Source organism: Patella vulgata, chromosome 1 (assembly GCF_932274485.2).
Source record: "Patella vulgata chromosome 1, xgPatVulg1.2, whole genome shotgun sequence".
In the NCBI taxonomy this organism is placed as follows: domain Eukaryota; kingdom Metazoa; phylum Mollusca; class Gastropoda; family Patellidae; genus Patella; species Patella vulgata.
This window is the reverse complement of record NC_065879.2, coordinates 27,917,758-27,942,124: the sequence shown is the minus strand read 5'-3', so window position 1 is coordinate 27,942,124 and position 24,367 is coordinate 27,917,758. Positions and strand designations below refer to the sequence as shown.

Here is a 24,367-nt window from a genome sequence, read left to right as displayed (position 1 = left end):
TTATGTTAGCACGGTAAGGTCAACCTAACCCTGATTAACAAATAAATACAGATTAGTCCACATCATAGTTTTACCCCGTAGCCTATAAACGCTTTGGTATTCTAATTTGTTATGCTAATAAGCTATTATTTAGAATTCCATCATAACAGATGAATGTGTCAGAGTTGAACCTATATTGTAGACAATTACTGTCTAAAATGACATTTAGCTGGCCCCCATACATTCACAAACGTATCTCACTGAATAATTTATCTGCATAAATACTATTGTTCGAAGAGGAAGATAAAATGTCGTCTCTTTTTGGACTCCACAGGTTTGTCTATTTTTCAAGTAATTAATTGTTTTGTCGATATCAAGAATCTATAACCGCTGACAGTTGCATTTGAATGTGGAGCAGCGCGTCAATCGTCATTATTTTTCGAAATGGAGGTTAATTCGCATCTTCGCAAAACTAAGGTATTGGAAATCTGTAATATTATGCTGTACGTTGTTTCGACCTCTAAAACATCAATTGTCCTATTCTCATATGAAGAAATTCTGATTATCATGTTTGTTTGTATAAACAAATAAATTATATGTTGTTGCAAATCGACACTTAAACATGCATTATGCAAGAGCTAAATCTGCCTATTGTAGGTCTTTCTTTAGGCCTGAAATGTTATCTAAACTATTATATATTAGATATTAATTAACCTATTCAGACCATAATTAAATCTAGATGGCATCGCTAGCCTGCGATCTTTAGTGGATCATGAGCCGATTTACTGCATAACTTTCCTTCACGGTTTAACGACTAAATGGATAATCGAGACTATGCTGTTTATCGTACTGACTTTAATGATGATCAATGCTAGCCGAAAATTTTAACCGCTTAGTTCTCGGTTCATAGTGGATCAATTTGAATGAAATTTTCAGCAAATTGCCTTTACATTATCTAGTTTTTAACTATTATAGTGAGAACTGCCAACTCGTTATCGAATCTCCCATAATGTATCTTTAAGACAAAATCTGAAGGACACAACCGACAATCCAACTTTATTCGAATTTGCGTATGTCCCTGTCCCCATATGAAGAAGTTTACTAGTAAATCAAAAACGATCTTGCCAGTGCAGTTAGGATCTGTGTTCAGTTTTCGGGTATAACAAAATTAAATTTTGAGCTTTAATTCTAATCATTGGATAGATAAAAAGATTGATTTGTTTCAGATTTTAGAGGGTGCCACTTTATAAATCAGTCGCGATTTTAAAATAACAGTGGCGAGGCTTGTGCGTGTAGAAACGGGTCTAGATTTTGGATCAACATCTATAGAGAAGACAAAGGTCTCAGTGAGTAAGACGATGGCTCGCTAACCTGGAGGTCCCGTGTTCAATCTCGGTGTTGGCCAAGAAAGTTTTTTGGAATTTTCCGGCGTGGTCCATGACACAGGGTCTGGCAAGGGACAGGGTATAGTCGTTCGAATGGGACGAAAAACCGAGACCCCATGTACAAATTGGCGTGCACGTATAAAGACCCATGGCATTTTAATTACATATAAGAGTAGGTCGTAGCGCAAGTGTGTGGGCAAAATTTCCCTCATATGATACAGAAGTATGCCTTCATTAGCCCAGTCGGAGCTGGTCATGATCAGAGGGAGCTGAACTAGTCAGTAGGTAGTTACTACAGTAGATAGTCAGTAGGTAATAGTTGTATGTTAATAAACCCCAAACATTTCAATTCAGAGTCGTTCGACTTAGTTAAAGATACATTATGGGAGATAAGATAAAGAGATGGCAGTTCTCGCTATAATAGTTAAAAACTAAACAGTGTAAAGGTAATTTGCTGGAAATTTAAGTCAAATTGATCCACTATGAGCCGAGAAAGAAGCGGGTGAAATTTGTGCATAGTCTCGGTCATCATTACTAAAATCATTAATATAAACAGCATAGTCTCGATTATCCACTTTTTCTGATTTAATCATCAATGGCCGTTAGCGGCATATAGGAATCTAATCCAGCCAACATCAAAGGCTAGCCTTGACATCGAGAGTTTATTATGGTCTGGATAAGTTAATTAATGTCTAATTGATAATTTAGATAACATTTCAGCCCTAAAGAAAGACTTGCAATAAGCAGATTTTTCTCTTGCAATAAGCAGATTTTGCTCTTGCATAATGCATGTTTAATCATAAAAAGAAATCATTCAATTTTATGCGTACAGCGTAGTTATATCTTTATACCTAAAGACACACTATATATTCGTTGCATGGTAACACGGACATTCATGTACAGCATCTTCTATTGTACTTCACTTCACTTTAATAAAAAGAAAATATCGGTCAGAGAGAGACGCATATGAATCGAAACTCTATTTTTGTTCATGCACTATATTTAAAAAACATATTATTATTTTTTTTTTACCAAAACATGACCTTTAACCCCGTCCTAGGTCACACTATCGGAGAGATGACCTTATATTATCACGTGGTTGTAAGAAAGTGTGGTTGAGTATAATATTGTTATTTACCTGTGTAATGATTAACACCTGTTGAAGTTTCTGTGTTATTGACCTAAACAGTCTATAGTAACTACCTGTGTTTATTAGGTAAGTTAAACTGTTATTTGACCGAGTTAATATTACTGCCATCAAGTTGCCGAATGGTAATTTTGTACTTTAATTGTAATGGCTATTCAACTTTTTTGACAAGGTGGTTAGACTTTGATAATATAGGCTAAATATCGACATAGTATAATAGTAATACGAATATAATATGAATATGTTTCATTGCGTCTTAAAGCCAATATTTGGAGACAAACGATTATTTTTCAAGAGTTACTCCAAACGATTAACCGATTTTTATGACACTCGGTTATATCAACCGAGTGATAACCCTTCAATTTTTACTATTTCCTTTATCCTTCGAGAAGCCAGAATACTCCTCTGAGTAGATAACAAACCCCATCTCTCAACCTCCGCGTCAGTATATCTCAACGTTTTTAGCGATGTTCTCTCGTAGCTATCATCTGAGGTGCAAATCAAAAGATCATTAATTCCAGGAACTGCCATCTGCAATGAAAGATGTATTATTTGTTTGTAACAGTGCACAAACCTTCTGGAGTTCCTGGATATTGAAGTGAATGGTAAAGACTTATAGTAAGACATATCTGATGTCAAAAATAAGCAGAATGTCTCAGGTGATCTGCATTGTCTAGAGCTCATGTTCTAAAAATACCAGTAGTTTCTGAATTCCAAGTCAACATGTGGCTTCATTTATCAAAATAATGCCAGGCGAATTACTCTTCCTGGAACATCTGACATCACTTCTCATATATTTTGGATTTTCATCTATTTTATTTTGTTTTTGACCTTCATGTTTTTCATTTATTATAAAAATGATAATAAAATCTGTGCAAACTTAACATAGTAAATTCCTTACATACCTAGGTGTATAAAGGCTTATATCTAACTAATTCATCATGGTGACGTCTTTTGTAAGGATGAAGGCGAAAAAAATAAGTCTAGGGAGATTTGATTCATATAATTGACACATGATTGAATAATCTTGCCATCAATCAAATTTAGGTGCTACAAGGTACGTCATTAATTAAGTTATTAATTAGCAGTAATTAGGTAACATAAACACTCAGGTGAAGTTTTTAGCAATCTGTCAATAGTTAACCTGGTCATTTTTGGCCCCCAGACATTTATTATTTGAAAGGGTTTAGTATATGGCAAAGACATAGATTTGAATTGAAGTTTTCTGCTTATTTTTGTATTTCATGTCTCTATCTTTCATTGTAAGTAATCTTCATGAAATTTACATCTTTCAAAGCTAGAAGTATAAATTATATTCTTTCAAATACTAGGGGACTGTGGTAGTCATGCAGGAAAAGACATTGGGATTTTCCAGCCTAATTTGATGGCAATCAGAGATCCATTGTACAAATTAGTATAAGGCGACTAGTGTGATTGAACAGTTAAAGTGCTGGACCTACAACCAGGTTCGATTCCTGACATGAACCAAGTAGAGCAATGTCAAAAAATATCTCTTCAAATTTAGAATTGAATCTAATCTGAGTAATAATTCATGTCAGAACAATGTCAATAAAATTGTATGTATGATCTTGAACCCTATTTCTTTCAATATAAGCTAATGTTTTGTTTCTGAGGGGTTTTACATCAGCTTCCACCAATGGTGATATCATAGAGAAGTGTTTCCTAAGAAATTTGCAACAAGATAAGCTTGATCCAGCTTATTTGATTAAGACATAGTGTCTTTGCAGGGAACCGCCCAAGGTATATTTCATCCAAAGGAGGGGCTCCGGGTGTAAGAAAAGAAAAAAACGGTGAGCGTGCATGGTCTGGCCTGCTTTGCCATAATGCTACGATCTTGTGTGTGGTAGGTAAATTTAAAGATGTCCGACTACCAGTTACCCTCAGGATGATTGCTTATGGATCCCATCCGTTGGGTCTTGGGGTAAAACCTGAAGTCTTCACAGAGTAGAACACTCTTTTCGTCCCCCCGCCAGGGTCACATCATAATATCTCGGATACCAATCTCACACACGAATTTGTAGATTACCTCATAGATCTTGTGTTTACTTACTCTAGGATCGAGTAGGTTCGGAACACTGAGGGCCATGTTAAGGGAGCTCAGTTTATCTGTGAGGGATTTCCTGTCAGCTGTGAGGCGAGCACAATCTACTAGAGTATAGGCTGGAGATGTGTCCGTGTCGCAGCTATAAGCTTACTCATATTATTGCTTAAAATTTTATGGCTTTTATTGCCTCAAGTTATGTTTTATTTGACCAGTCAATGGGTATATATATAGGCTGTGTATTGGGGATACACCGATCTATCATGGTTCAATGAACTATAAGGCTATAATCTCATACAGCCAGTGAATAAAGTATAATGAACCTTATATTATCTGTATTCAGTAGAAAGCGTGTGGAGGAAATGTGATACTAGGATTATATAAATTGATATATTTTACATATTCATAGTAAATCAGGTCTAAAAATCCAATGATTAACTTAGATTTACTTTTAAAATGTCCATTGGGATGTGAACCTCTCTTCTCATCTTGTCTATTTATGTCTATTTTAAGCTGTGCCAACATTTCATAGATAAATAAAAATAAATTATTATGTATAACTGTGGTGCCTCTTCCCCAGATCTTTTGTTTCAGCCATATCTGCCAATTATGACTGACAACCCGTGAAATTGACTGGTTGGTAGTCAATTTACATGCCATGAAATTAGAATTTAAAATAATTTAACCTTACAATAAATACAGTTTTTATGTGTAAAAATCATTTTGAATTATATTGAAATGGGATAATGATAGTTATTGTCATTCTTTGGAAAAAATACATTGAAAATTTACTGGCTGGAAACATTTTCTAAGTGAAAGTAACCATTTTGAATGTTCATGGGGTATAGCCTGTGATCAGAAAGTGGCAAGAGTATTAGAAGATCAGCTAGTACGAAGACTATTGACAGGTTTGGAACAGACAAGAATATAGATACCCGTTTAAATGTAGATGCTAGGCAGTTTAAAATTTTAAAAAACATATTATACGTGATCCACTTTGCACATAGGAGCCTAACAACTAAACTAGACCCCAACACTTGTTTGCTGAAATATAATTTACCAGGTAAAAAAATACTTCCTAAAACAACATCAGTGCACCAGTGTCTATACATAATTGCTTGCTGCTAATGTTAATATCATAAACTGTATGTAATTATTGCTACAAATTTCAAGGAATATAGGCATGTAAGAACATGTCCAGAATGGGATAAGTTACTATATGTCCATTGTGCATCCTGTTTTTCTTACCCTTTTTTTTTTCAAACTTCAAGATACCCATCCACACTTGTTGAGACCCACAAAATGTGGCTATTAATTAATGTTAAGTAATTTTTATAAACCCAAACATAGCTAGCAGCAAGCAATCACACTATTACAAGAAACATGAATATAGACAAACTGTACTGAAAACTCTTTAATTAGAAATTGAAATATTTGAGCATACATCTCCTGTATTATTGATGGGATTTGGGCTACAAAGAGGACAAAACTACCATTTATATGATGAAGATGTAATACCAACATTATACTTACACTTCCCTGTATTTGAAAGAGAGGGTTAGTTTACTTTATTTGAATAGTGTGGTAGGAAACAGTTACCTTTGTGTAATATAAGCTATTTTTAGTGGAGATGACAATATTAGAATATTGGGGGTTTAATGGTAGTGTACATATAAGTGGGTTTATATAAAGTTCATTGGTTTCCACCCCCTCAGAAGTATAGTTTACAAATTTAATGAGAATATGGTTTAAGAAGTATAGTTGAGTTTTGGAGACACCTATAGTTAAAATCTATGCATAATTGTTGAGTCCATAGGTGAGCAACTTTTAAATTAAGGCAGGTACCAGTGTACATGTATGCGAGTTACAATTTTAATATTTTCATTGTGGTGAATTCCATAGTTTGGAGGTTGGAATCTTTTTATTTTATACTAAATCAGCCACTAAATAATTTTGTTGCAAAAAATTTTGCTCTGAATTTATTAAAAAGAATCCATGGTGGCTTTGTATGTATATAGTATTAGGTTACAACCAGAAGTTCCCGACCAACTAAATATATTTGGATTTCCAAGTCTGGTTTCAGGGGTGCAGGGCAGAGGGCCTGGTACACATTTGCTCAGATGAGGTGAAGAACGTAGGTCTGGTGATACCATTGGTACCGCGATAAGATCTCCAGACAGTTGGAAACTGAAATAAGAGTAGGCCACGGTACCACTGGTAGGGCAAATTTTCTCTCATAGCACACTGCATGACATATCCCTTCTGCATTAGGCAAAAGTCAGGATTAAATTTTATGTTTGTAAAATTAGTTACTTTCATAATTGTGTCATATTTCACAGAAAAAAACAAGTAGTTATTTTCATATTATTGGCACTGTTCCCAATATTTTAGAAGTTAATCATATTTCATTATGTATGGAAAATGTAAATAAGTCATTTAATGTTTTTGTGTATAAAAGATAGATTGCAATTAACTTATACTACATCTACGAGTATCTTTGTCTGCTTTCATTTTTTGAATCTGGTGAGTTTCTATCTTTTTTTGTTTTATAATTCTGATATGTTTTTAAAGGCATATAAGATACCAAATTGTGGTATACACATAAACATATATGATAACACATAACATGATTTGAGAAAGACCTTGATCTAATTATTTTTAAAGACCATATAGCATTATATTTAAAGCAGAAAAACTAACACTTATTTAAACTTAAAGGAAAACTACCAGATTTGGAAAAAGTTGGGATGCTTAGTTATTTTTTATCCTTATTTATTGGTGATGATGGTGCATAATCTTGTAAGGCATGGAATCCTTCAAGCTTTCAAAATCGATAATCAATTGGAGCTGATGAAGTTAATAATAGTTTGTATCCACATCTTTATCAATTATTCAAACAAGGTGGTCCAAGAAATTGGTGTAATCATTGCATTTTTATCTGTTCCATTGAAACTTTTATCTGTTCCACTGAATGCTGTCTGGCCAGTGGTTTCACAGGATCAAATTCAAACAAGAATCTTCAATTAGACTATAATATTCTAATCTATAGTATCAAGATTCTCACTAATATAATTGTATGAATATTCTCATCCTTCAACAAGACTGTGGCACTTAGTATCAAGATTCTCACTAATATAATAGTATGAATATTCTCATCCTTCAACAAAACTGTGGCACTTACTTTCTGGTATATTCAACTAAATCTTTACGGTGGTATTTAGGTAAAAATATAATTTCAGACCTCCGAACCTGTGAACCTTGCAGAATGGGATAGTCTTCTTAGGATTAAAATGTTTTGTGAGGGATTTGAAGCAAACCTTTGATAGATAGATATGTTTTTAGTCCAAACTCCAAATATATCATCAAACCAAAGAGTTTATATGTGGGAAAACATCTTAAACCTAGTTCAGTACTATGCCTCTCTGATCCTATAGGCCGAGAAAGTTCATCCAGATTTCCGGTGTGGTCCCCCCTTGCCAGTGATGCACGACGGAGGGCCTGACAAGGACAGTTGTCTAGTCGTTCGGATGGGACAAAAAAACGACGTCCTGTGTACACATTGGTAGGCACGTAAAAGATCCCTTGACAGTTGAAATTCGATATAAGAGTAGGCCTTAGTGTCGCTGTCTGGGCAAAATTTCCCTCATAGCACACTGTATGGCGTATGCCCGTCTTCATTAGCCCAGTTCGGAGCAGAATAGTAGGACGTTGAACCCCATTTCATTTCATTTCATTTCTCTGATCCTAGGTAGTAGTCTGGTTGGCTTAATGGTAGATTAAATCTAAGAAACTGTGTCTAGACATCTGGATGAGACGATAAATGGGTTCAATTTATTATTAGGAAAGGGAGGTTATCCATTTAGTGTTCTTTAATGTGTACAGAGCAGTTTTCTAAATGTTCACTGTAATGGTGAGAAAGAAAACAAGCAGAGGTGGTCTGACATCTAATATGTTAAATGGTTTTATTGAAGCCAGTGATAAGATGTGTTTTCTATACAAGATACAGTGATGTTTATTATTACAGCTGATATTCTATGGCTAGAAAATATTATGTTATCACACTTCCTAATTATTACCTTATATAAAAAGGTTTGAAAGGTCTAATTCTTTTTTTTTACACACGAATGCTTTTATTTCAGTGGTTGTATATATAAGTTAACAATGTGATTTTTGTATTCAGCCATTTGAACTTCTGTGATATATAAATCCTATGTGACTAGCATTTGTCTTTCAATAAATTCCTTGGCTTATAAACACCACTTTTTATACCCTCACATATTCAAGTGGATGTATTATGTATTGTGCCATTGTCCCTGTCAGTCCAATATTTTTAAAGGACCCTCTGATTTTTATGGAATTTAAAATATTTGTTTATATCCCAAAGATCTTGGATGGGTTCGATTTTGGCATGTATAATTGTCTGATTAAGATGGAACTTATGTTGACGATCAAGCGATCTTGGATGAGTTCGAATTTTGTGCACATCGGACCACAATTTCTCTTTTATGGCCCCTGCCTATTCCAAAAATTTGGAATATGAACGAAATTTAGGGACCAGCCAGAGGTCAAATTTTTGCCTGATTCAGATCACATTTGAAATATATAATGATAAAAGATACAATTTTTAATTCTTTTTTTGATAAAAACAGATTTCAATGCAAACTCAGGTAAAAATATATGGATGACAAAATTTTAAGTTAAGTAGTGCAACCTAGAAATTCTTTACATGCCTATTCCATTAAAATCAAGGAATCCTGTTAAAGAGAACACACAAAATAAAATCTATATTATTATACTTACTCCCTCTTGATATTATGGGGGTTGGGTGGTCTTATGGCTTAACATGTGCACTTTAGATCATAAGGGCTGTCATTGATTCAAGTGACATGGATTCGATTCCCAGCTTGTACCTGACAAATAGGGTAGCCTGACCAACCTTGTGGGTTTTCTCCGAGGCCTCCAGTTTCCTCCCACTGCTAAAGACCCCTACATGCAAACCAGTTATGTTAGTCCCAAACGGACCTAGTTTGGATTGATTTGCTGTTAAACCCCCTCTCTCTTCCTCCCTCCCTCTTGATATTGTTATATATCAATAACAATCAGCTTCTACTTTTTCAAAAGCTGCTAAAAAACATAGACAACTGGGAATTTATGGCTGTCAGGAAACAGGTTTTTACATCTGGTTGTGAAATCTTGCGGCTTTTCTTCTAAGAAACATATTTTTTTTCCCTGCATGTCTTCTTATTATTACCATCTGTTGATACATGCAAACTTTAAGATGATTTTACTCAGATACTTAAACTGTTGATCATACTAACATAAATTTATCTGGCCTCATCTCTTAATTTTGTAGTGTCTATTTACATGTAACTGGAATAAGTTAATTACCAAGTAATTATGTTTGAACTCTTTGCCTATACTGAAATATTTTCTACATTCTCTGATGGCTTACCTTTCTTTTAAAGACTTATGGCCGGATGTAAGAATGAACAAAATGGGGTTAACGTCCTACTGTTCAGCTGGGCTAATAAAGATGGTCATACACCATACAGTGTGCTATAAGGGTAATTTGGCATGGACAGCAGCACTACGGCTTACTCTTATATTGAAATCCAACCATCAAGCGTTATTAAATGTGCACGCTTGTACACAGGACATCAGTTTTTCACCCGGTCCGAACAACCATACATATTGTCCCTTGCCAGGATCTCTGTCCTGTATCACTGACAAAGGGGAACCACACAGGGAAATCTTGATGAATGCTTTCGGTCATCATTGGGATGGAACATAGGACCTCAAGATTTGCGAGCCAATGTCTCACCCACTTAGCCACTGCAGCTCCTGCTGGATGTAAGAGTAGAATTGTTTACCAGACATAATGAAATAAATGCCATGGACTTTATATATTTCTTTAAACTTAGGTATTGAGATAAGCCCTGTAAATTATTTTTGAAGTTATTACTCTTTCCTATACACGGTCCACAGTTGACATGCCCCATGAAATGATTCTTTATTTTACCAAATTGTAAACTCTAATAAGCCTGTAAGTGCAAATATTAATCTACACATAATATTTAACTTTGTTCAACTCAATCTAAACACATCCATAAAGTATATTTGGTATACCATAAGTGCCGATTATCGAATCAGGGAATAGACCCCATTGAAATGTTTTGAAGATTACAGTTGCTTTGGTTTTCACATGTGGGAAAGCAATGGTTAATAAAACAAATAGTATTTTATGATAAAATGATTAGCTTTTTAAGTAATTACCGTCTGGTGTATAAATGGGTGGCATGGAAATTTTCATTAATGTTTATAAAATTTTTAATAGCAAGCATGTTGGGGGGGTGTCTGGTCTTTATGATTCTTGGTTTGTGTGAGAAGGATAGCGTGAGAACTTCATAAGATAATTCACAGATGTCAGTTAAAGAGATATTCCTTTCACATCTCAGGTCTATATTCTGTTATCATGGTTTATAGAGGATATATCTAAATCCAATTCTCTTGAGGGGATCACGTGGCTAAGTGGGTAAGATGCTGGCTCCCTAGCCTGGAGGTCGGGTGTTCGATCCCTGCATTGGCCGAGAAAGTTCATTCAGATTTTCCGACGTGGTTTACCCTTGTCAGAGATGCAAGATGGAGGGCCTGACAAGGACAGTTGTCTAGTCATTCAGATGGGACGAAAAACCGAGGTCCGGCATGGTCACATTGGCTTGCACGTAAAAGATCCCTTGGCAGTTGGAATTTGTTATAAGAGTAGACCTGGCGCCGCTTCCCAGGCAAAATTTCCCTCATAGCACACTGTATGGCGTATGCCCGTCTTCATTAGCCCAGGTTAGGAGCAGAACAGTAGGACGTTAAACCCCATTTCATTTCATTTTATTTCCAATTCTCTTGGGCATTAGGAAAATGTTGAGACATACGGGTACAGGTACCACAGGTATAATATTCTCTTAAATCATGGACATATATTAGCTACCTTGCAACCTTATGTTGAGTTAATTTATATGTCTCAACTCATGGCACACAGTATAGGAATTCCACTCAAATAACCTGTATTCAATGATTTGTGCTCAAAATCTACTGGGAACTACTGATACAGTTTAAGTGTACACTATATCTGTTTAAAATGCGTCAGGAAACTGAAAATCACTCTAGATATTCAACTAGGTGTCTAACACACTTTAGTCATTAGTGAGACTCAACAAGATTCGTTAATGAAGACTTACTCATCGCTTTGTAGAATATTGTGATTTATTCTTGTGACGAAAGTTACAATATGATGGAAAGAAATCAGTCACCAATATCTGTTAATTACTTTAGTTAGTTATTGTCTTTGCTCACTTTTTGAAATATTGTAAACTTTGTAGCATTGTCATCATTATAATATACTATGTTTTCATGATAAATAAGGCTATTAAATAATCCTTGTAAGACATATAACGATACCTGTATGTGTATTGAAACGTAGCATGTTAATAAAATTAAGAAGTAGTATATCCATACTTAAGTGTGTTTATTTTTATGGCTATTTATGGTTATTTTCCTTGATATTGTTGTAGAATCTTGTTTATACTTTATGATGTTTATTGGTAAAAAAAAGTTTCACTCCATTTTACACAAAGATCAAAGTGCTGGAATCTTTATGTATGGCTTAGTTATTGTGAATTACTTTATTGCTTTAATTTTGTATACTTCTAATTACTTGAGCTTTAAGGTTAAAACAGATGACCTCATTAAACTCATAGAAACATATCTTTAACAAAAGGTGTACAGTGATTTAATAAATTAGTTTTCTATCATTATAAAGCAAAGGTTCAGATATCTGGTGTTGAAATATATGTTTTGAGTTAAGGTTACTGTTCATTAACCTTTTTTTGAAAAATTAAATTTGAACATGAGTAGTTAATGTATTTAATGATATATTTCTTTTTTTTTACATTTGTAAGGGTGGAAATATGCTCTAACATATTAGAATATAAGATTCTGTATTAACTCATGATAACCTGTGAGTGATGAATACTAGTTGTATCTTATAGCTATCTTGATGGCTTTATAATTAACACTCTAGCATCCCTAGCGTAAGAGAAAACTGTGCATTAAATTAATGTCTTTTACATGATACCACCTGTTTTTTTTCAGTTTATCTGATGTATATCATCATGGTGTTTATTTCTATTTTACTGTTGATTATTTTGATATCAAAGTTGATTGATACAAATACAATATGTTTGCACCAGAGCCTCGTTTAACATGGTGACTAGGCAGCGCTGCCACCACGCACTGGCAAAACTGTGCCGCCTACTGAGCCCAAAAGTTGAAGACTGGGCGGCAACATACATACTTTTTGAAAATCGCTGACAAGGTTTTTCCCATATGCCAATACTATATCATGGTGCGTAGGTTTACAAAATCGTCTTTCTGATTGTTTTATGGGTATATTTCTGTCTGCGGGTCAGCCGCAGCAGTGTTTTGATCTCGATTTTACAAGGTATTAATCAATCCATGGTTTAACAAGATGCCAAAACTAATAGTGTATCAAATCTCAAGAAACTATTTTTTAAGTGCTCAGAAATCAAGTCTAAGGGAGTCAATTTTCAAAATTTTATGGGGGAGGGCCCCCCAAGACCCCCCACATGGGCTTCACCTTCGATGTTCGCGGACCTCGCACCTACTGTGCTCGAACTTCGGGCGACTAAATCCTTAGACGAGGCTCTGGTTTGCACTTCCTTGTACTAGTTTCTTGTTTAGCTCATGTGCCCATGGATTTCTTTGTCATTAGGAATCTGCCTTAGATAAGGATTCAGGGATATGCACGTTCAGAAATCAACTTTGAAACATGCAGACTACAATATTTTTGTATACTTTGCTCTACCAAGTTCACACTTCAAACATTTGCAATATTTTTGCAAACTGAGCTCTACCAATAAGTTCACACTACATGTATATAATATCAAGGGTTTGGGTGGCCCAATAGTGTGCTTTAGAACATAACATGTAATGTCTGTCATTGAGACAAGAGGTGTGGTTTCGATTCCAAGCTTGTACATGACAAGCTTGTGGGTTTTGTTCAGGTCCTCCATATTCCTCCCACTTTCAAAGATCCCAACAGCACTAGTGAATTATTAAAATAAAATTGTACAATGTCAGTTCAAGAATGACCTAGTTGTGTTGAGTGGACGTTAAACCCCATTTTGTTTTTCTCTCTTGAATTTGAATAGCTTTTAATGGAATTAAAGAATCACTATTGTGAGAAAAAATGATCATAGTGGTATAGAATTATAATTATATCAGGTTTCTGTTGGTTTATATTAACTCAAAATGACTGGTCATCTATCTTGCTCTGAGGCGGGTTAACAAAGTTGACCATTTTCTTCTAATCTTGCCCCAACCTCGTGGGTTTTCTCCGGGTCCTCCGGTTTCCTCCCACTGCTAAAGACCCCTACGCGCAAGCAAATTATGTAAATAAAATTAAACCATATGTTAGTCCCGAAATGACCTAGTTTGTGTCGAGTGGACGTTAAACCCCATTTCTCTCTCTCTCTCTAATCTTGCCATTCAATTCAGTTAAATGATGCTTTAAAGAGTATATCTTGATGTTTGTAGCTTGTGCGCAAATTTAGCAGTGGCACTCTTAAGCATTCATCAAAAACAAAATGTAAATTCAAGACTAAAAAGGCCCCCCAAACTATTTAAAAACATTAACCTCTTTTTTGGGGCCTCCCGTGTCTGCCTTACTCAAATGTGCCTTGCAGTGGATCCCTGATTCAGATTAATTATCTTGGTGTATTATACTGAATTAAGAGCTTAGCCATTAATTTTGACATTTGGATTGTCTGTGATTTTGTTGGGCATTTAGAGTGCTATTTGAATTGAGGAAAAAAATGAAAGTTTAAGAGATGATTTGTTTTACAAATGGATATCTGTCTACATGAAATTTTTTAGGCCCATACATAAAACAAGTGATTTTGTTTTCAAAATGTGTAACATCAAGTACACATAAGATAAACTGTCTCACCATGTACGTGGGTTTTTTCAGTATTCTCCTGTTCCCTAACACTTCTAAAGTTTCATGTGAGTGGGCAATTGTATTATTTCAATAAAGATATACAATATTTAAGTCCTAAAATGACCTAAGTTGTGTTGAGATAAAGTTAAACCATATATCTGTCTCAGTTGACAGTGTAACGGTACATGTATAAAGGTATTATGAACTAAAAACAATCAGAAACAGGACCCTGGATTCACAAAGCATTCTCAGACTTAAGAATTTACTCAATCACTGCATTATGAGAAATATCTTTGATCCAAAAACACAAAAATTTGCAAATAGTTTCTTATTGATGTATTTGATACATTAGAACAACAAAGGTTTTATAAGGGCTATATTTTAGTTAAAATAAGGCGAAAAATTTTGAGTAAATTCTTAACTTAAGTCTGAGAATGTTTTGTGAAACCGGGACCCGAACTTGAAACTACAATATTTTTTTTCAAATAAATGGAAGAATTTCATTATTACAGATGTTATAGGGTGGACTTCTAGAGAGAAAACTTTACTTTGTTTTGGTACACTTGTTATGAGTTGAAGCTAATCATTTCAACCTTTGTCTAGTTGGAAATTTATTTTAGCAAATAACACAGACATGTTTGTTGACAGATTTGAAGGCAGACATTTTTAGACCATTAAATACAATATGTTTAAAATATGTCATTTTTGTACAGATCTGTGTAAAAATGACTATTCCAATAAATAATGCACATATGTGTCTTAATGCATTTCTTGTTAACTTGCTTTTATTCCACATTTATATGTAAAGTTAAACAAATTATATACCCTGTTAAAATCACTTTATGCAAATTATAATATGTTAAAAGGATACTGTATTTAAATAAAATACCCTTTATCTAAGAAGGGGTTGTGTTCAAACAATAAAGGGAGATAACCATTTCTTGGATCATTTGTGGAAATTCACTGAGATTATATTGTGAAATAGGTATAACAATTTGCTTTTACTTTGACAGGATTTAAAGAGTTTGGTTTAAACAGACGATATGAATGATCTGTTAAAAGCACTGCAATAGGAATCATGTAGATTTTACATCGATGCTACCTGAAGTTTAGGATCAAGCGTTGCTGTATCTAGACTTTGTGCTGTGTTTCTGTGGGAAAATATTATTATATCAGGCATTTTGTATCCGTTTGTACCCTTTTTTAATTCAGTAGAAAGTTCAGCCCGGGGAGGGGATGGATACACACATACACACACACACACACCTTGCCTTGTCTTAGCTATGCTACTGGTCTCAACATCCAATTTTTACTCAAATTGCCTTGAGTATCTTCCTTCCCATCTGAAAAGTGATATCTTTGACAAGAATTATAAAATTCTGAAATCTCATGAATTTATGGTTGAAGTACTTGAGAAAATAAACTTGTGTAGTCATTTTGACAAGAAGATCACCTGACTTATGATTATGACAGGAAATAGGATATAAGGATGATTTGCTTTAGTTCTTGTACTGTATATCATTTCAATTACTTTAATATACAACTACATGTTCCCATCTGTTTCCTTAACATCAAACTCTCTCTAAACTCTGTCATGCCATCAGACCAATTATATATTAGACATATTAGATGAAAGTATTGTAGGAATTCTATACAGCTGAAGAAATTTAATGGTTTAAATTTAGGAAGTGTGTGTTCATCAGAGATTACAGATATCTTTCTTCTTTTAACTTTACTCCTTTAAAAAAATATTGACGAAAAGAAATGTTCGCATTTGTTAGATAAAATAAATGTTGAATTGAAAGTTGAGGAATTTTTTTCCTTTACATGTACAGGTGAGAAGAAAAGAAGCTATAATTTATGTCATTAAGTGTTGATTGATATCTGTAAGAAAAATAAAATAGAAATCATTAATCTTTGATAAGATCCCTTTAATAAAAGCCTTCCTTCTCTTCTTTGGAGGAAAAGGTAGTTTCAGTGGTCGAGGAACTTAACTCTTGAATAGAATGTCCCAGTTTCAAATTCTGGTGTGCATTAAGAGACTGTCAGTTGGTACCATTTAAACAAAGTGCACTCCTGTATATATTGGTGAAACTGTAATCATGACAGAATGCTAGACATTTTGTATTTAAAGAAAAGTAGGTTGAAACATTGCTGTCCTGGCAAAATTCTCCTCTGTATATATTACACACCTAACAATATGTTAAGTCTCAATTTAACTGAAGTATATTTTTGATAAGACATTAAACTTTCTTTTCCTTTTCTCCTTCAAGATCTGTGAGTGTACTTACTCCTTTTTTAGAACACTTGATGACACTTCATCCATTTGGGGCTTATCCAGTTTTTTTTTAAAAGAGAGGGGCATATAGAAATTGCCCTTTGTGAGCAACTGTTGGGGTCCAAGCCAAAGTGTGAAGCATGTCAAAGCTCTGTTGTTCTAAGGAATTGAGAATTGTATTTAATCAATTAAAGAGTATGCAAACTCTATTTTTGTAAAATTAGGTGGGGGCAGGCCTACACCACACCTTACAATGTATATCCACCTCTATACAGTGGAGGGACCCTAATATTTAGACTATTATACATAGAATGATGCTATTTCCATTTAGTTGACAACATCTTGAGTATGTCCCATTAAATAAACATTTTGGAAATATGAAACTAAAACTGTATAAAATAAAGTCAACAGTTGGTAAACTTGATACTCACGTTTATAATTAAAAATGGCAGAGTTTGACAATTTATAAACGTGCAGTGACAAAGGTGGTTTATTTTATGCTGGGTTGTGTTTTTATTTGAAATATAAAACTAAATGCAGCAATTGGAGTTTATATTATAAGTTTAAAGTGCACATAAGCGTTGCATAATGAAGGGTGTGTTTAAATCCTACTAAATAAATATTATAACAATGGAAATGTATAGCCAGGTCTCCTGCGGTACATTTATTTTTGGAAAAAATCCATCAGACATAGTTATATATATCAACAAATTTTTGCAAAAGGTAATAGGTGTGACACTTAATTTATTCTGTTGATTTTTAGGGTTAATTTGGTTCGAAAATGTTGTATTTGTAGTTATTTTCACTACAGATTGATTCTGTTGTTTATTTATGAAACAATGGAAGGAAATCATCATCAGTACAAAAGTACAGGGAAGAAATGAAATGAAATGGGGTTTAACGTCCTACTGTTCTGCTCCTATGCTGGGCTAATGAAAACAGTCATACGTCATGCAGTGTGCTATAAGAGAAATTTTGCCCGGGCTATCAGCACTATGGCCTACTCTTATATTGAATTCCAACTGCCAAGGGATCTTTTATGTGCACACCTATGTATACACATGACCTCTGTTTTTCGTCACATGCGAACAACTAAACAGCTGTCTTTGTCAGGCCCTCCGTCCTGCGCCACTGACAAGGGGAAACCATGCCAGAAAATCATGAGCCATGTCAGAAAATCCTGAGCCATGTCAGAAAATCCTGAGCCAGCGTCTTACCCACTTAGTCACCGTGGCTCCCTGTACAGAGAAAAAAATGAGAGAATGAGAGAAAATATATCCTGTCTTGTGTATGACACTTAACTCATCACTACTTGGAGTAATAGTTTTGACTTGAATGTTTCGATCCAAATATCCCATAACACAAAGCATTCTTTGTTTATAGATCATAAATGATACCATATATTTTATATTTATCTAAGATCTGGCAACATTCTGAAGTATTATATTAAATATTTTAATTTTATTTTTCAGGTATGTACCATGTTTTGTTTGTCTTTGGTCTATCATCTAAATCTTTAAAAGGTAAAATGTCTTCATCACATCTTTTATAATACGGCCATAATTTAGATGTGGTGGTATAATGTTGTCACTCCTCCTCCGGTACATCACTCTGTGATCCACAATAGTTCTATTGATTACCGGTACATGTTCTATATTATAACTGTAACACTAGATCAAACTAGAAACCTATCAAACTTTAAAGCAGCATTATGGGAGATTAGATAAAGTGTTGACATTATAATAGTTAAAAAATAGATAACGTAATTAGAATATGCTTAAAATTTCAATCAAATTGCTCCACTCTGAACCGGGATATATTAGCTTAATTATTTTTCAAACAATGTATTCCAATCCACTAAATATAACAGGCTAGCAATGGCATCGAGAATTGATTATGGTCTGGATTAGCTAATTAATGTCTAATTAATAATTTAGATAACATTTCAGGCCTAAAGAATGACCTGCAATAGGCAGATTTAGCTCTTGCATAATGTATGTTTAATAACTGAATGGGTTGTTACTCTTGGCTAGTTTTTAGTGTCTTGTAAATGCTGCCTTTACCTAAAAAAGAATAAATATGGTACATGAATTTCTTTGAAATCTTAGCTTCTTTGGGTATATATTTTGTTGTCTAGCAACCTACCATATAAATTTTGAATAAAAATGACGAAAATTGGAGGAGGATAAAAGCAAAGGGTTTAATTGTTTTGTTACAATATTCCATATTTTGGTAATGAAACATCAAGGGTATAACAGCTTTTTGGTGCTTGGTACCAACATTTTGATTAAAGAAAAATCCAATTTGATGTAACCATTAATAATAGCTCAGTGTGTATTGCACTGACTGGCACCAACCGAGAGGTCCTTGGATGGATCCTAGTGATGTACAAGGAAGTTCCTTCAGGTTTTCCAGCCCGATTTCCCTTGTCAGCGGTGAAGAACAGTGCCTGGCAAGGAAAAGGACCTAGTCGTTCGTAATGGTACAACTCTTAGCTTTCATGTAAAAGAATCCTTGACAATTGGAATTTGATCTCCCTTATGGCACAATGCATGGTATATGCAGAAAAGTTGGACGCTAAACCCCATTTCATTTCCAAAAACAGATATTTGGCATTCATAAAGGAAAACTTAGCTATATATATTCTATGCACGATGAAATGTATATTTGAATTTCAATACAAATTCACACCATTTATTACAATTATCTATAATAAGTATGATTCACTGATATTGATCTTAAAACCAGCATGTAACAATTTGTGCTGCATTTGAAACATTCAATACCAGTTTAATCCATCAAATTTGACAGGTTTCCTGGTGTATTGTAAGTTTGTCAAGCATGCATTGAATAGAAATCCACAGAATATTGTGGAGATCGCATAATAAAGTGTGTAACCTAATCCACTGCATGATGGAATCAATGTCTGTTCAAAGGTAAGGATTTGTTTTTAGATGGCAGTTGTCATGTTGGTAGGAGAGAATTAATAATCTGGATAGTCTTTAAATATTTTAAAAATCAAAAAATATTTACTGTTTCACTTAAAGCTGTTTATCGTCATTTGCATTTCTTGAACAATATCGATTTTTTCACTGCTTAAAAAACACTAAAATATTAATTGATTATTATCATTTAAAGGGACAATAACACTCTTGCTGGCTTGACAGCTCCAGAAAATAAAAAATAGCCTTATTCTAAGTACTAGATGTGTTAGTGTCCTACCTGTTGTGTAAATTATCCATTAAATCCTATTTCACTTGTCCAGAGGGTTCAAAAATATTTCTAAGTCACTTTGGAAAAGCTTTACTTCAGGCTTTTCAAATCATTTAGTTAAATTTTTCAAATTTTTTAAATTAGGTGTGTTAAGATGAAATTTGTATCATCAATTAATTGGAATATTGTAAAATAGTACAATTTGTTGACCAGAATAAATGATTGGGACATATTATTCAGTAACAACAAGAGTGGTATTGAGCCTTTAAGTAAGAAAACAAAACATAAATATCAATGTCAGATAATCTCCAGACTTGAATTCATTTGGATTAAATAAAAATATTTTACCCAGAACAGTCGACACTGACTTGTTTATATCATCTGCAGAGGATGCTGAATGTTGTAAAATTTTAAATTGATCATATATTTGCTAATACTGAACAGATTATGTGGACCAATTTTGTGTTGGTTTTCCTTATAGGGATTCAATATTCAGAAAATATTGTAGTTTGCCAGGGATTCACCATTCCTCAAATGATATACTATTGACAGATCTACAGTTTCTAAAATAAATTTATATGATTCTAATGCTTATCCATACACAAACACAAGTACCAGTATAGAAAGGAAGACTTGGCTTGAATGATAGAGATTTTAGAATAATTTTCATGAAGCGTTACACAGAAAAATGCAAGAAAATAAAATAAAACATCTAAAACTTTATCAGTGAATTTTATTTAAGTAGTACGGTAAACTGAAAATGATGCGTATGCATTTGATATGGTAAGTTGAAAAGTTTTTTAAATTGTTACCTTGATTTAAAAGACAAATATTTTTATATATAAAATAACAGACTGAGTAATTAATCACACATCTGTTTTTCTTTATCTGAGTAAATTGGTGTTGACAGAATTTCAGACTTTCTTCCACCCTTGTTTAACCTATTAGCTAAAACAGTTGGCATCTGACTGGTTTTACCTTCACAACATTAATCCTTCTCTTATATCTTGGGTTAATTACCGAAAAACACCACTAAATGTGTCTTATCTTCTCTAAATCCCTTCAATAAATGATTTTTTTTCTTCAAATTCCTCTGCTTACAGCTTTAAATTTCTAATGGTGTAAAAACAATGCAATACAATTTTGTTCTCTTTTTCACAAAAATGCATTTCATTTTTTTTTAAGATCAGGTGTTCCTTCTGATAAAAGGATCAAGTAAAAGGAAAAATTTTAACTGCACACTCAAAATAATTCTTTCAAACTTTTTTAATAATAAAGTATATGAAACAATTTTATTTTGGCAGAATCAAAAGAAGTATTTCTTATTTTCAAAGAAGTATTTTTATAAACAACATCTGTTTTTTTGTTGGTCAATGACATCTCTATGTAATTATTATTTCTCTGTTAAAAGATAAAAAGCTAATTGTAGAACAAACTTTTTTCCTGACAAATATAAGTGTTTTGTTATGAAAATGTATTCAAACCTTAGAAAAATACTGACAGAAAACTTCTTGCATTAATATCTCATACTGACAGAAAACTTCTTGCATTAATATCTCATACTGTAGAAAACTTCTTCCATTAATATCTCATTTGTCTTCAAGATGATTTAGATATATGCATATTGTATAAGTACCGGCACCAGTTGTAAATGGAAGTCTATAGTGATTAACCAAAACAGAAAAGCCAGGGCAATTGGGTTGCATAAGATGCATTTTTTATGTATATTAACAAATTTTAATCTTGGCTAGAAAAAACACAATTGTGAATAAAAGCATATTGTGAAGTAAAGCAGAAAAGCAAGGACAATTGAGTTACAAAATGCATGTGATTTTTATGGAGCGATCGATATTTATCAAGTATGAATGTTCAAGTGTTAATATTGGTCACTTCCAACATTATTTTATGCATATTTTATATAAGTTGCCTATACTTCCAAATCTTAAAGATAAAACTACACAATTATTCCATGAGATCTTCAATTTTATATAGCAACAGTCATGGTTATATTCATGAACATTTCATACCCATCCATTTGCTAGTGTATTAAGCACTTTCTTTTTTCATCTATCATGCAGGGACAAGATTATTATTCAAAAAAAAGTTTACTCTCTCTATGTCTCTCTGACAAAATTTGTTGGAAATTTAAATAGATTTTAAGTCATTGCAAGTTTATTTTTCATCACTTTGAAAGCCAGTAACATGCCATGGATTTCAATCTTCTGGGATTTTTTTACCAGTTAAGACAAGAAATTCCCATTATGTTGTACAATTTTTCAACACTGAATTAAAAAAAGGCAAACCACAAGTAAAAAAATCAGACGAGTCTTGTTACATTAAAGGTTTTTTTGCAGGTCCCTAATCTGAAAAAAATGTGGCAAGACATAATTTAAGAATGTGGAAAGTCTGTATTTTTATTCTGCGAGTGCCATATGATATGGTGCTATAATTGAAGAAGTGATCGTTATCAGTTTGGTAATGGTAAATTAGACATGAAAGCTGCCTGTTGTACCTGTGTTTTGTTTTCTTTAGTAATTTTTGCAGACCGCAATAGGTGAGCAGAAGTATTTGCTGAGTCATACTACAGAGCAGACACAAGAGATAGTAATGTTCTCTTCTTATGATTAAAGTAACATACGGATATGATATTTTATGGCAAGAAATTAAAAAGACATAAATATGGTATCTTTTATACATGTATATTGTAAATTAAAAAGGGCGTTGAACCCCATTTCATTTCATTTCATTTCATTTCATTTACATTGTAAAAGTTTTCCACAGATTCTTCTTGAATTTGAAATATGGTCTCGACTCTCGAAGTATTGATGGCATATTTTAAAACTCAGTAAGTTTGTTTATTGGGGCATACGGTAGAATTCTATTTAATTTCAGGGGGCGCCAATGGAGTGTCTACCTTCGGAGAAGGGTCTAGGGGGGCTCTCCCCTCAGAAAATTTTGGAAAAAAGGGGTGACACCAGAATATTTCAATTTTGAGGCTGAATTTGCGATATTGGTGTATTATGATATTTTGATATGAACATTATAAAAATTTGAAGGAAGCAATACGACTTTAGGGTACCTGTAATAATTTATGAGAAAAGTTCGAAATCTGTTTGAATTTTGAAGATTATAACGCCTGGTGTGTGCTTGAATCAATCTCATCCCCATCGTGAATTTGACCTGGAATATTCCATACAATCTCAGTTGGCTTTCTTATGGTAGATTTCTTTGGGCGTATGCGATCTGTTTCTTGGTTGGACGCCCATGATCTCTTTGTGAGCGGCCCACCAATCTCAACATTATGTGCTACCCTCTGGGATGAGGCACCCCACCAATCAAGCCGTTTTATTCGCCCCATTTTTCAAGTCATGGGCGCCTAACCAATCTCACTCGGCATTATGCATGATGTGCAGTCTGACAATCATATATTGTCATTATAAGGCGCCCCACCAATAATGTCATTATGGGCGCTCCTCTGGTATAAGGCACCCTGCAGAAATCATGTCGTTTTGGTTGCCCCATCGATTAAGTTGTGGAGTTAATCATGCGATTAATTATGAGGCGCCTCACCATTTAGGGGGGACACCTCATATCTTTTGACATTGGGCGCCTCGGCAATCTTGTTGTGGGTGCCCAACTAATGTCACTCTGCGCATATACTGATATTGGCAGGTTGGTCGTTAACTTCGTTTTGCGTCCAATGTGGGCAGCGATTATTTTCCGGGTGGGAGCCAGCTCCCTTGCCCCTCTGCTAGTTACGGACCTGTCAAGTTTTCATGTTTATATGCCCATGCATGCATTTTCATATTGGAACTGTCAATCAGAAGTATATGTTTAGGCATAATCCATTGTAGTTATGATCTATGACTTTCCATCCTAGGTGTAGGTTTCATCTAAATATCAAGTTTCTGGTAGACATTTTTTAATCTTTTAGTATTTTTCACCCAATTCTGACAGCTGCTGTCTTAATGAGTTGTCATGACGCTGCCATTATAGAGGTGTTTTTAAAGCGGTCTGTGATCCTGCATGTGATAATGTTAACCCTCTATGATCATATGTTATTTTCATCAAATAAACTACAGGATACAGTTAGAATGTGATATCTTTATTCCTATCTGACAGTTAACATGGGGTGTGTGGCATACCCAATGATTTATTACTATATAATGTATAAATTGACTTTAATGAAACATTATAATTAAAACATTAGTTTGTTAATGTGCTGTTTTTTTTTTTATTAACATCATTTTCAGCATCAAAATTTACCCAAATAGATTAGACATACATCAAA

General features: G+C 33.9%; 1 protein-coding gene across 3 annotated transcripts in view; it reads left to right on the top strand.

Annotated features, from left to right (window-relative positions):
* The first annotated feature begins 222 nt into the window (after positions 1 to 222).
* The window catches only part of LOC126815625 (breast cancer anti-estrogen resistance protein 3 homolog), a 64,741-nt gene continuing 40,596 nt past the window's right edge, over positions 223 to 24,367 (top strand). The window contains exon 1 of one of the 3 annotated variants that reach the window (XM_050541375.2): positions 223 to 313. In XM_050541375.2, the coding sequence (XP_050397332.1) occupies positions 288 to 313 (26 nt within the window). In that variant the 5' untranslated portion in view covers positions 223 to 287. Of the gene's footprint in view, positions 314 to 2,450; positions 2,581 to 19,740; positions 19,800 to 24,367 lie in introns of those variants that run through there. The other 2 variants (XM_050541385.2, XM_050541365.2) reach the window with 2 other exon arrangements.